Consider the following 14,375-nt stretch of genomic DNA (forward strand, 5'->3'; position numbering starts at 1 on the left):
TTTATTTCTTATGTATTATTTCCCTAATTTATTCCCCAATTTTTAATATTTACTTGTGCATTTATGCTTTATTATAAAAGAGCACTATGATGAGGGCAACGTTTTGCACATTGATTAACAGACCTAGTATATAGCAGGCACTGCTTTAAATTGGCAAGATCAAAAAGATATTTAAACCTCATATTGATTTATGTCACATTGTATACATTGTTTTTAATGTATTTGTAATATTTGTGGCACTTTTTTATTTTATTTTTGGCAGATTTGGTCCTCCGTACAACCCAGTGAAGTCTCTTTTTTTTTTTATTTAGAAAACTCTTATTTGTTAATTGATTTATGACTGATATTGCACCCGTGATTCTTTCAATTACCAGTCATCCCAGTCATTTTCTAGGCTCATCTGAAATGAAATCTATTTTATTTGATGATGACACTGAGTATGTTAAATATATTCACTTTATAATAATAGAAAATCGTCAGATATTAATATCTGAGAAGATGGAAAAGTGTAGGGAAATCCCTTTAATTATTAATCTCTTTTTCCCCTAAGCAGACAAATTTCTTCCTGACAATTATTCTCACCCATTGTGTGCATATCCTGAGCTGCTGTTTGTCCTCTGTACCTCTGACATCATTATTACGGGCTGACTGGGAGGATCTGTGCGCACTGCCCTTTAAGATCCGTCTGTCATCGCTCCGTTAATGGAAAGTAACTCCGGCTGTTTTCTGCGGTGCAGATCTGTTCAGTAAGGCCTGGCTTGAGGAAGGGGGGGAAAAAAACACGAGTGGATTTTGTGTCGGCCGAAAACCCAGGAAGGAAGAGGAGAGAGACAGGCTCCGCCGAGAGAGACGGAAATGAGAGGGGGGTGTCCAAAGAGGAAACCCTATCCCTTTAAGAGCAAGTGGGACATAGCGGTGCGAGAAAAGGAGAGGAGGGGGAGAAGAAAGAGGAATTAAAAAAGAAAAGGAAGAAAGAGACAGGGAGGGAGGAGGGAGAGCGGGCGATAAAAAAAGAAAGATGACATCCTCGCAGCTGAACGGCCGAGGTGGAGCGATAGGCTGCGGCCCGGCGAGAGCGCCGCTCGCCGGGGTCAGGGCTTGAATCCAACAGCGAGGCTTCGACAAACACCCGATTGGCCTATTTGGGAGAAATCGGAAAAAAATAGATTCATAAATTAAAAACAAAGCATGACCTGCTGTGCTGCCAGATACGTGTTTTATAACCCATAGTTGTTCTTTTGCGTAAAAATGCATTTATTTCACGCAGGTTCGTTTATTGTTTATTGCTAAAGTGTAATTCTGTGAGATGCGGGTTTTGGGGTTTTTTTTTTTTTTTTTGCTTTTTGGAAGTAGTTTTGGCTCCGTAATCCTGCGTTTCAGTGAGATTGGTGTTTAATGAATTAAAGTTAGAAACCAAAGTCAAAGAGAAACGGGCCGTTATTGGCCTGGCCTGCTCCACCACTGCCTGTGTACTGCAGCCTGCATTAGTCAACAGCTGCGTGCATTTTAATTGTCAGCACTAGGCTACCTCAATGAGAAAAACATATTTTTGCAGACGACTTTATTCGCGTTTTTCGAGAGAATCCAGGAGACCCGTCGTTTCTGCTGCCGGATAGGCGACTGTTTGCGCCCCGATCAGCGGTGGGCCGATCAAAACGATGCAAAGACTGCTCTCCTCGATCTCAATCAAGAGCTGACTTTCTAATCTCCATCGCTGTGGCGCAAAATGGATGCTGCTTGGAGCAATTTTCTCTTCCAGGTAGGCATTGCAGGCCTCTTTTTCTCTCTGGTTCTCTCTGTGCTCTTACTTTAAAGGCTCGCATGTTCTCACGCAGGCCCTCTCAGTGTGTGTCCAGCTGTCCTGCAGCCCTCACTTCTTGCATTTACTACGTTGCACCTCGAGAAGATAATGATGTGACTTGTGTTTACATTTGGTGATGGCCTTCTCTTTTTCTTCTCCCAGAGTACTCCCACCCAAAACCAAGTGGAGGGGAGTCTCCAATCAGAGCTCTTGCCAGTTCATACGAGTTCTCCCCAGACCCCACCCACAGAGCACATAGCACAGCCTCCTTCAACTGTGGACACTACTGCTCTCAGTGAGGAACCTCTGCCTGGTGAGGGACACTGCACTCTAACACCTGTGGAGCTGTTAAAGGGAAATAAGTCTGAATGGGATAAACCAGGGCCTGCATCAGGCAGCGAGGCAGTAAAAGACAGCTGAGGACAGGTGAAACGTGCCGAAGCAGACGATGGCCATAAAAATTTGAATCTCATAAAATAACCCAGTGGAAATGCAGACAGCAGCATATTAAGTAAACTGCACTAAACCGTTCAACTGTGAAAACCATCTGCATTTTAGAAAGGAACCAAACTTCTTTAAACTTTATCAAACTCTTCAGCAGCAGAAAATTGTGGGCAACAAATAAATATTGGCCGCTAAACTGCCACCTCAAAATGTAAATGGTTTATGGTTGTGTTATCTGTGGTAGTAAAATGAACATCTTTGTAAATGGACTGGGATAACATCATCTGCAGAATAATTAGTATGATGACTACTATAGAAGCAGCTCTGCATAATACATCAATCATCTGCCAGTCATTTTAACAAATAGTTAGTCATGTAAACTAAAAAAGAAAAAACAATGTCTATTATAGCTCCTCAAGATGGACCAAATTCTCTGATTTCCTTTTTTTTTTTTTTTTTTTTATAAAGGCACAAAACAGCTACTTTTTTATCATTAAATTTATTTTTCTATCAGTCAATTAGATATTTAACTTTCCTGCCTCAGTGCTTAGAGTTGTTTTCACATGCAAATCAAAAACCGAGTAGTTTGCAAAGAGAGTAGTTGACATTCCAGAGGTTTGTGCTGACCTAATGGATATCACATCTGGATCACCAGCCATAAATTCTATATATCTGTTTACCTGAAAGGATTATATTAAACTTTAGAGTTAACATCTTTCTTTTTTTTTTTAATCTATCTTTCCTCATGCCTCCCTTGGCTCCAGTGAAACCCGTGTCTCGGCCGGCCCGCGTGCAACACATCTGTGCCATCTGCAACAAGCAGTTCAAGAACAACTACAACCTGCGGCGGCACCAGTCAGTCCACACTGGGGTACGCATGAAGGACAGGGCCAGAGAGCAGGCGGAGGGAGCAAAGGAGGGAGCTGCCAGCCAGGTGGTGGTGGCAGTGGCGGACCCGTCGGCAATGGCGGTGGGGGCCGGAGGGAGGGCGGAGAGGCCCACTGTTCCCCTCTCCCTGCTGCACCTCTCCATGCCTCCCCCTCTCGCCCCTCCCGGTGTGCTGGCGGGCGTTCAGCAGCCTCCCCTGGGTGGTCAGGATGGTGAAGGGGTGGCCATGGCAAACGTAATGGCTAGTGTTAACCCTCATGCTCCGCCTCCTGCTGCTGTCGTCATGGCCACAGGGGCGGCAGTACAGGTGGGTCAGGGCCTTGTGGAGATGGCTGTCGTCAACCTTCAAGCATGTTGTTTCTTAAGCTGCCTGACCGGAGGGATGGTTAAGCCATCTTCTTCTCGCGAGCAGTTGCTGTGTGTCACCTGCTTCGTATTTGACTGAAATTCCCCAGTTTGTTACTTTTTCCAAAAAGTCCACAAACAGTTCAGGGACCAGTAAATTCCATCCCAGTGTTTGGCACTGGTCCCCCAGTTTGAGAAACACTGTGCTAGAAGCCCCCCCCCCCCTCCCCCCATGCTCCCCTGCATGTTCTCTGTAACACAGACAGTGTAAAAGTTGCTAAATGTTTTGCACATATTTTCAAAAACCTTGCACAAACCACATTTAATTGGCAAAATATCTGCGTGTATCTGCATGGTTTCCACATAAGAAATAGGACAGCTGACAGTGGACACATTTCTTTTCATAAGTCTGCGATGAAAACACTTAACATCTGAACTCTGTAGTGTGCTTATCTTGTCTGCTTTGCCTCAGCGGCCCACAAACCCCAACCCAAACCCCGTGAGGAAGAACCACGCCTGCGAGACGTGTGGGAAGGCCTTCAGAGACGTTTACCATCTCAACCGCCACCGCCTGTCCCACTCAGACGAGAAGCCGTTCTCCTGCCCCATCTGCCAGCAGCGCTTCAAGAGGAAGGACCGCATGAGCCACCACGTGCGTTCCCACCAGGGCGGTGTGGAGAAACCCTACATCTGCCCCCACTGTGGAAAGGCTTTCTCCAGGTAATACAGTGAAACAAATGTTTCCAACAAGCACACAGCATGTGAAGAATTTCCTGCTCTAACATGTTCTGTCTTTCATTCCCAAGGCCCGACCACCTCAATAGTCATGTGAGACAGGTGCACTCCTCGGAGCGACCCTTCAAATGTCCCGTACGTCATGTTTATCTTCACTTAACTGGAAACATTTAGTCCCTTCATGTTAACAATGGCTGGGTTTGTGTGCACAGTGTTCCTTTTAAACATTGCAGCCCTTTTTAAATCTGTGTCTTTACTTATATCTGCCAACATGAGTAAATGAACAACGAGAATATTACCATGGAAACTGATTAGGCTAAAGTACATATCTATTTTAATCAGATATGTAGGCATAACATTTATTTAACATTATTCTAAACATTATGCCTACACACAGCATTTTAAAGCTGGATATTTACACAAGCCAGCTCAACACCCTTCATCACACACTGAAGACTATGTATATGTGTGTCTACATGTGCAATATATAAAGATGTGAACTAAGGATTAACTTAAATTGGATCTTAGTTTTTTGAGCAACTAGGCTTGGCACACAGGTACATCTTAAGCACCTGAAAGTTCTTATATATATCAGATATTATGACATCAACATGTTGTCTAGCAGTCACCTACCGATGGGCTAAATTGTAGCATTTATGGACCTGTAACGCCTTTATAAAAGCATTGTATCATTTCAATTTCATTACAGTAAATACTGACTTACAGTGGCAATATTAGATCACTATATCATTTGACACATTAACTTATGAAGTCAAGTTTACTGTATTTGGGGACTGTGTTGGATAAATAACTGCAAGCAATATGAATTAGTCCAGTCTACAAAAATCACCTTTTTCCAGCATATGTTAAGTGCATGTTATGGACATGTATATGTAAACGGTGATGCATGTAAATATGCAACCATATTGAAAATTGCCTTTCAGAACCTATTAAATCCTCTTTTACTATATGGGTGTATATTCAATAGAACAATATCTTGCATACCAATTTTTCATTGTAAACTGTTATTTTTTAGGTGATAGATGGTTGATGTGGCCCATAAATCATACATAGATTAGTCCCATATTTATCTATTTATTTATAAAAAATAACATCTACCACCTTAGTTTAATTTTCTCAGTATGATTAAGTAAATCAGTTTACCAACAGTACAAACAGACCAAACAATACTGTAGCATGGATATGTACTTGCTGTATATAAAAGATGGACTGAGCTGCTGTGACATCACAGTGGTTTGTAGCCTCAAATTTGATCATCCTGAGTTTTTTGGAGCCAGAAGTGATCTTATTTTGGAAAAGACAGGAAATTGCTAAGTTCTCAGCTAGCACAAGCTAACAGAGATACCTGCTAATTAGTGCTAAGCAGCAAATTTCATTCACCAAAACTGGACCACAGGCTGTTATCTTTATAATCACGTTTTTTCATTTAATTTTTTTCTTCAGACTTGTGAGTCCAGTTTTGCTACAAAGGATCGTTTGCGTGCGCATATGATTCGCCACGAAGAGAAGGTGCCCTGCCACATCTGTGGGAAGCTCCTGTCAGCTGCTTACATCACAGATCACATGAGGGTACACAACCAGTCACAGCACCACTCATGCCATCTCTGTAACCGCAGTAAGTACAGATGAATTGATGCACCACATTAAATATAAATTATGTTTTGAGGAAATATAGGGCATGCATATCTTCAAGATAAAACAGAAACTCTGCGCTGTGTGGTAAAGGCATAAAATGTACAAAAAAGTACCATTTAAAAAAAAAAAAAAAAAAAAAGACCACAGTGCACCTTGTTCAACCTATAGTTTTACTCTTTTGTTTTTGATTTGTGTGAAAGAGGAAGAAAACAGGTGAAAAGATCATTTATCTTGCACCACCTACAACCACCACTAAAGTATGTATTCATGTGCTGCACTATTTCTTGGCTGAGCCCTGTACATGCCTGAAGTCACGGCTGTGTGTTCAGCAGCTGTACTGCGATAACAAACCTCCAGAATGCTTCTGAGGGAAGAGTCCAGCAAATATTTCCCTAATTGTTTCTACACTGAGCATTAGAGGTCCTGACATCATAGCTTCAGAGTCTTTGTTAGGTTTCCAGTCTTTATGCTAATCTGTGCTATCCAGCTGTCAGTCTGGAAACTCAATAATTTAGCCAGTGGCTAATATTAGTTTTTCATTTGTTTTGTCTTGTTATTTAGTTCCCTCTATTGAAGAGAATCAGTTATTCATCACATAATTTTTGAACATTTAGCAATCACAAAATTGATGTTACATTAAATATCTGCCACTTCAACTAGTTAATACCATCTTATTAGCCCATATCAGTCAATAGGGCCAACATCTGTCAATAACAATACTGGGCCAATATATCAGTGCATCCTTAGTAGCCAGAATATAGGTATAGCAGATAACAGATACTTGCATGGATGCAGACGATAACAAATGTGATTGATCAATAAAAATCAGGCTACAAAGGGAAACCAGAAAGTTTCTAATAAAAATCTTGGCACTTCCCTACAGATTCTACATATTTATATGCAGATTTCTGTTGTGCACACACAACCATTGTGTTAGGAACGCCTGTTCACCTGACTGTTATCGCAAATATCTTATCAGCTAATCACATAGCAGCAACTCAATGAATGTAGACACGGTCAAGATAACCTGCTGAAGTTCAGACCAAGCATCAGAATGGGGAAGAAAGGTGATTTAAGTGCCTTTGAATGTGGCATAGTTGTTGGTGCCAGATGAGCTGGTCTGAGTATTTTAGAAACTGCTGATCTGCTGGGATTTTCCCACATAAACATTATTACAGAGAATGGTCTGAAAAAGATCCACTGGGAAGCAGTTCTCTTGTTGATGTCAGAAGGAGAATGGCCAACTGCTTTGAGCTGATAAGTTAACAGTAACTCAAATAACTACTTATTACAACCAAGGTATGCAGAAGAGCCTTTCTGAATGCACAGCATGTCAAACATTGAAGCAGATGGGCTACAGCAGCAGCAGCACCACCACACAGAGTGTCACTCCTGTCTGCTGAGAACAGGAAACTGAGGCTACTGTCAATACAGGCTCAACAAAACTGACAGTAGAAGATTGGAAAAGGGTCTATTGAGTCTCGATTTCTGCTGCAACAGTTAGATGGTAGTGTCAGAATTTGGCATAAACATAATTCAGGCTGCTGGTGGTGGTGTAATAGTGTGGGGCATATTTTCTTGGCATACTTAATCTAAAAATCTCTGAGGAAAGTTTCCAGCACCTTGTTGAATCTGGGCCACGAAGAATTAAAGTAGTTTTGAAGACAAACGAGGGTCCAACCCGACGGATAGATGTGGCTCAGGAGGTAGAGCAGGTCATCTTCTAATTGGCAGCCCAGCCTGCATGCCGTGGCAAGATGCAGAACCCCACGTTACTCCTGATACATTCATCAGAGTGTGATTGTGTTTGTGAACATTAGCTGGAAAGCACCTAATGTAGAAAGTGTGTGTGTGTGTGTGTGTGTGTGTGTGTGTGTGTGTGTGTGTGTGTGTGTGTGTGTGTGTGTGTGTGTGTGTGTGTGTGTGAATGAGACATGCTGTGTTTATTTATAAGAACCAGTACCAAATAATGTGACCGGTGAGTGGCTCATATTTAACAGACATGAGAATGGTAGTGTTCTTGTCTAACAACACTCAACAAAAAGTAAATTAAAGTATGTTTTTAAAATGTCAGACTATTAACATGAGGTGCCAGCATCAGTTTTTGATATACTACTATTTATTTAGTCTCTGATCACATTTGCACACTTGGTCTTTCATTTATGGTTGTCTACATATTTAAACATGTTATAATAACATGGGAGCACTGTGGTTGGCGGGCTTGGTTCAGGAGAGTCTTGCAAAAGAGACTCAACAGCTGGTTGAGTAAAGGTTGAATCAAAAATAAAGCCTTGAGTTTGTAATTTGTTGTTTTGAGTTGACTGCATTGTTTCATATATGCTTGGATCTCGATTGCGTAATTTTTCATCTCTCGCTGAAATAACTCCTCTCTTCTCTCACCCATCAGGTTTTACCACCCTGACGTACCTTCGTGTTCATGCTCAGAAGCACCACGGCCAGGAGGGGAAGGACAGTCCGGGGGGCTTTGGCGGTACCGCCTCTGGCGGCATGCTCGTCTGCCACTTGTGTGGTGTCCACTGCAAGACACCCACCCAGCTCCAGGGGCACATGGGCACCCACACCAACAACCAGGGCACCCAGAACCCTGTCACCTCAAATGTGGCTGCCAGCAGCTCCGTCTCCCTTAGCAACATGGTGACAGCACCCACCGTCTATGTCACCGGTAACACGGTGGTGGACCTGCTCGTCACAGACTGCTCTAGCATTGCAGCACCACAACCCCAAAGTTAGCAGTAGAGAGCTCATCAGCAATAACCCCTGTCCTTTAGCAGAGGGCAAGGTTAGAGAAGGTTGAATTTACTCGTAGATGCTGATTCCGTTTTAGTTTTGTCACGTCCCCACTTATGGGTGAGGTTAGGATTAAGAGTGAGAGGGAGATTAACTCCAGTCAGTGCTCAAGGGCAGTTTAACCTCAGAGCTGCAGAGCTGAGGTACCAGAGAAAAGGAGGAAATAGAGGAGTTGGGTGGCAGGAGGGGGCTGGAACAAAAGGACATTTGTAGCTGCGGCAGGTTCAATGACACTAACGACAAACATGGATGTGTTGCCCAAATATTTCTGAGTGCTCTTGTACGTTTTAAAACTCCAATGAAACTGTGGTATTGTGAGCATCTACTGTATCACTCTCCTCTCTCTTTCCCCTCTCTCCCTCTCTCTCTGTCCCTTCCTTCGACCCTGGCATTGGCTGCTGTCTGCAAGTGCACCAAGTACTGTATGTATATCTCACACCAGCTCTGATCTTACCTCCATTTTGCAGCTCACTTACTAAGAATCCAAATGGCTTGCGTTTAAAAAGTAGCAGGGAGAGAACAGCTCCCAGAAAATAAAGCGAAGAATCGATTTAGGAGGGAAGGCCGTGTGGTTGGGTGCGCAGAAATCTTGGCTCGACTCGCATGTTGGCTTGTTTGTTTGTTTTTTCCACAGAATTAACATTTGATTTGAAACAGTAACGATCGTCTGTTTAAGCCTCTTTGATTTGGATGTTTATAGAGCAGGACAGAAGACGGTATGCATTTGTGGGATGTACTTTGTTCATTTGTCTCCTAAGCGGTACAGAGATGAGAAGAGAGTTGCATTCAGGACCGTCAAGCACCTTAAATTGTTTTTGCTGGATTCAGGAAGGATCGAAGTGGGTTTGAGATTTCTTAGATTTTTTTTTTTCTCGCTCTGAGTCTTCCTCTCTGGGTCTGGCCGTTGAGAAAAAGGAAAAAAAAAAAAGTAGAACACGAAAGCAACAACTGCTAATAAACACTTCAGCTTCTGACATGGCAATTCTTGCACCTGAGAACTACCTTTTTGCATGAAAACAAGCTAGCTCAGTCATGCGTATTGTTAGGGAGCTGTCATGACAAAAAAAATAAACTTTCAGCAGTTCCACTAAGTAAGTTAGTCGGCTGTAAACAATAATATTTATAAAAGTGTTGATTTCATTCATTCAGACATTTTTAACATTGTTGGCCATTCATTTGATTGTATCGCCACAGTCCTTTTTGTTTTCTATATGTACCAGTCCAATGAGTGAAACTTATGCATTAGATTTAGCCATTCAATCCTCTGTATAGCACATAATGTTTTAAACACAAGTCATTCTGCATTAATCACATGAAGAATTGACTTTTTTTTTTTTTTTTCTTCTTTGAGTTATATTGTGGGTGATGAGTGGTGTTGAAAGGGCTTCTAAAGTCATAAGTTGGAATTTGATGAAATAAGTTGGAATTTGCTGTAAACTAAATCCTGGTTTCGTACTGGAGCGAGTTTTCAGTTTTGTGTTGATATGTTATCTTGAGATTCTTGGAGTTTTTATTTTTTTCTTCCCTTTTCTTCCTTTTCCTTTGGAAATATGTTCTTCCTGTTGAGAAAATTTGTGAATTATTACAAGTTAATTTTTAGTTTTTCTCCATTACATTAAGAAAAAAAAATAATACCTCTACTCTAGGATTCTGTACAGCTCTTGTGATACATCTTAATGCCTTATCGTACTCAACTGCATTTTAATTCTTTTATGATAAAATATTTCAAATCTTAGTCATGGATTCATTAAGAATATTAATGGGATGTATTTATATTTATATTTTTATATTTCTCAACAGTATGCATGTCTAAAAGGTTGTTAGAGCAAAAAAAAAAAAAAAAATCAATGATGCTTACAGCAGTCATAAATATTATGTTATTTTGTAGATGCAGTAGAGTTCATGTTATTATTTTGTAATTTGGACAATTTAAATTAAAAAGAGTAAATGGGCAGTGCTTTGTGTGCTGATCCTTTCACTGATTTTTGTCAGATGCTCCATTCATTTTAGTCCCAGTGGAGCTGGAGCCTCTTCTGGTAAATAATGCGCAAAAGGCAGAGTACATCCAGGACAAGTCCCCACTCCCATCACTAACACGGAGAGACAGGCAATCATTCACACCCCCGCCAACTAATCTAACATGCATGTCTTTGGACTGTGGGAGGAAGCTAAAGCAGGCACACGGAGAACACAACCTTCTGCTGTGAGGTGATGGCCCTAACCACAATGCCAGTCTTCGGTATTTTACTGATAAGCAGCCTTTTAACATAAATCATGTGTAAAGCGATCCACAACATGCAAAGGTTGACTAAGGGGGTGCATCTACATGAGTGACCTGGACGTCCGTTATAAGGCAGTCGGTCATTCTGGCTGTAGTGTTGTCCAGTTAGATGCTAAAGTTGTAGGTACTGAGACAGTCAAATTTTTTTCACCCAGACATTTTTTTTTTCTCCCTAACTGAACAAATTATAATGTTTAAGCTGACTTCAGTGGAGACACCACAACTGATGTGGGTAAATAGTAAAGTAAGTACATTTTATTTATATAGCACATTTAAAACCAAAATATTAATTAAAATAACAGGTAGTTTTACTAAAGCATACTCCAAAAGCCAGTTAATTATAAATGAAATATTTTGCATTAAAGATGTTCTAAATTTTTAGGTTTAAATATGCAAATAGAGGATTATCTATAAAAAAATTTGTATCATTTTCCAGAATAGCAAACTGAGTATTGGATAAAGATAGCTTTAAAATTCTTATTTAAATTTGTTGATATATTAAGGGAAAAAAATCTCACAATGTGGATTTTCACTTAATATAAATAAGGAAATGTGATGGCAGATAGAGAAAGAGTTCAGTTTTGGCATGTTTTCAGAAAGAAAGAGAAAATATCCAGCGAGCAGCAGTTTTCTGGGTGAAAATGTCTCATTGTTCTCAGAGGTCAGAGGAGAATGGCCAGACTGCTTTGAGCTAACAGGAAGGCAACAGGAACTCAAATAACCACTTGTTACAACCAAGGTCTGCAGAAGAGCATCTGAATGCACAACATGTCAAACCTTGAAGGATAAAACCACAACAGGTTTCACTCCTTTCAGCTACAAGTAGTAAACTGAGGCTACAATTTGTATGTGCTCACCAAAATTGGATAGATTGGAAAGACATTGCCTGGTCTAATCAGTCACAATTCAACATTCAGATGGTAGGGTCCAAAGTTGGAGTAAACAAGATGAAAGCATCCTACCTTGTATCAACAATTTAGCTGGTGCTGGTGGTGTAATGGTGCACACTTTGGGCCCCTTAGTACCATACCATTGTACTAAGTAAGCATCGTTAGCACTGTTTAAACACCACAGCGTACCTGAGTATTGTTGCTGACTATGGCCATTCGTTTGTGACATAGTGTACCCATCTTTGGATGGCTGCTTCCAGCAGCACAACGCACCATGTCACAAAGGCCAAATCATCTCAAACTGGTTTCCTGAACATGACAATGAGTTCACTGTACTTACATGGCCTCCACAGTCACCAGATCTCAGTCATATAGAGCACCTTTGGGATGCAGTGGAACAAAAGATTCACATCATGGATTCCAGCACCTTGTTGAATCTGTGCCATGAAGATTCAAGGCACTTATGAAGGCAACCCAGTGAGTGTAAAATGTTCAATAAATTATGTTCTGAATGTGAACAAACCCATCTGTAAGAAGCTTGAGAATACAGGTAAGAAAAAAGATTGGTACATGTGAGTGCTACTATTTGAGGGTTTTTGTTTTTTTTTTTGCTTTAGACAATATTTTTTGTGTTACAGGTTTTTCTAAAATCTTATTTTTAAATATGCACAATACATACATTTACAGTAGACAGCATGCAATAAACACATTAATGTGTGTCTTGGGTACTAGTCTGAAAATAAAATATGTAATGGAAGCAAAATGACATGTATGTCCACTGAAGACAGCTATACTCATTAGTTCAGTCAGATTGGGGTTTTTTTTTTGTTTGTTTGTTTGTTTTACAGTACTGTGCAATAGTCTTTTGCCACTCCTCAATTCTGTATAATTTGCTAGGAAAATGGTAAATATGTGCATTGATATAGAAACATGTTCAAACATACATGGACATAAAGGAGGAGGATCCCTGCTCTAGACACTTACTGTTGTACCTCTAATCCTGAGCTTTTCACCCAAACCTGCTGACAGTGATTTTCATTCCAGTCCTTTTCTAATGTGGCTTCTTTGGATGTTAGCTGTCTTTTGTTCTGTTTTCAGTCAGGATGATCCCACATAGCTTAAATGATGTTGAAGTTTGGGCTCTGGGGAGGCAAATCCATGATTGATAATGCTCTACTGTGTTTTTCTATCCAGGTATGCTTCTACTGCATTGGCAGTGTGTACGTTTCTGTGTTAATTATTCCATCAGTTTTGATAAGATCCCCAACATCACTGGCTGACATGCAGCCCCAAACCATGACAGAACCTTCACTGTGTTTAACAGATTTTTTTCTTTTCTTTTTGCTGTTTTTTAGGGACATAACTTTCAGATACTGTTCATCTGCTGTAGATAGTTTTTTAGGTCTGACACTTCTTTTGTCTTCCACTTCCAAGTCAAATATTTTAAGCACATCATGCTGAGAGATGCAAACTTTTCAGGTAATGGCACTTTGTTTCTAGCAGCCCACTGAAAAAAAAAATATTGCCAAAGTGCCAAAAGATAGAATTCAAAACTGGTTATTTGCTAAGTTGTCTGTTATGTGTAGACACAACACTGGTTCATCCTTTGAGTTAGCTGCCATTTTTATGCTCGAATGATTCATTGAAAAAAAGCATTCCTCTGAAAATGTCAGGTACAAGGACTGGAATGAGAATGAGTGGAAAAAGTAGCCAATGTCCAAAGAAAAACTTTGAAAAAAGCATTTGTTTTAAAAAAAAGCCACAACACCATTTTAAAAATTACAAGAAAGTCTGGTTCCTTGGAAGCAGAATATGAAGAAATGAGTGATGGCACGAGAGTAACAATTCACATCCTGTAACTGTGTGCCACAAGCTTGTTTGCAAATGTTACTTCAATGGATGCTGAGGCACATAGTGTGCAGAGGTCACCAACTTTCTGCAAAGTCACTCGCTACAGACCTCCAGACTTCATGTAGCCTTCAGATTAGCTCAAGAACAGTGTGTATCATGGAATGGGTTTCCATGGCCAAGCAGCTGCATCCAAGCTTTACATCATCAAGTGTGAACCGTCAGATGCAGTGGTGTAAAGCACGCCACCACTGGACTCCAGAGCAGTGGAGACGTGTTCTCTGGAGTGATGAATCATGCTTCTCTGTCTGGCAGTCCAATGGATGAGTCTGGGTTTGGCAGTTGCAGGAGAGCAGTACATGTCTGACTGCGCCAAGTATAAAGTTTGGTGGAGGGGAGATTATGGTGCGGGACTGCTTTTCAAGAGTTGGGCTTGGCACCTTAGTTCCAGTGAAAGCAACTCTTAATGCTTCAGTACACCAAGACGTTTTGGACAACTTCATGCTCCCAACTTTGGGATGAATTAGAGCAGAGACTGCGAGCCAGGCCTTCTCCATCTAACATCACTGTCTGACCTCACAAATGTGCTTCTAGAAGAATGATCACAAATTCCCATAAACACACTCCTAAATCTTGTGGAAAGCCTTCCCAGAAGAGTTGAAGGTGTTATAGCTGCAAA

At 40.9% G+C, this 14,375-nt stretch overlaps 1 protein-coding gene across 1 annotated transcript; it reads left to right on the forward strand.

Annotated features, from left to right (window-relative positions):
• Positions 1-688: 688 nt before the first annotated feature.
• Positions 689-9,605, forward strand: mazb (MYC-associated zinc finger protein b (purine-binding transcription factor)). Its single transcript, XM_030755662.1, has 7 exons — positions 689-1,759; positions 1,964-2,114; positions 3,010-3,116; positions 3,951-4,198; positions 4,285-4,348; positions 5,678-5,849; positions 8,277-9,605. The coding sequence occupies exons 1-7, from the start codon at positions 1,727-1,729 to the stop codon at positions 8,618-8,620; spliced, it is 1,119 nt and encodes a 372-aa protein (XP_030611522.1). The 5' UTR covers positions 689-1,726; the 3' UTR covers positions 8,621-9,605.
• The last annotated feature ends 4,770 nt before the right edge of the window (positions 9,606-14,375 follow it).

Source organism: Archocentrus centrarchus, chromosome 19 (assembly GCF_007364275.1).
Source record: "Archocentrus centrarchus isolate MPI-CPG fArcCen1 chromosome 19, fArcCen1, whole genome shotgun sequence".
NCBI classification, from domain to species: Eukaryota; Metazoa; Chordata; class Actinopteri; order Cichliformes; family Cichlidae; genus Archocentrus; species Archocentrus centrarchus.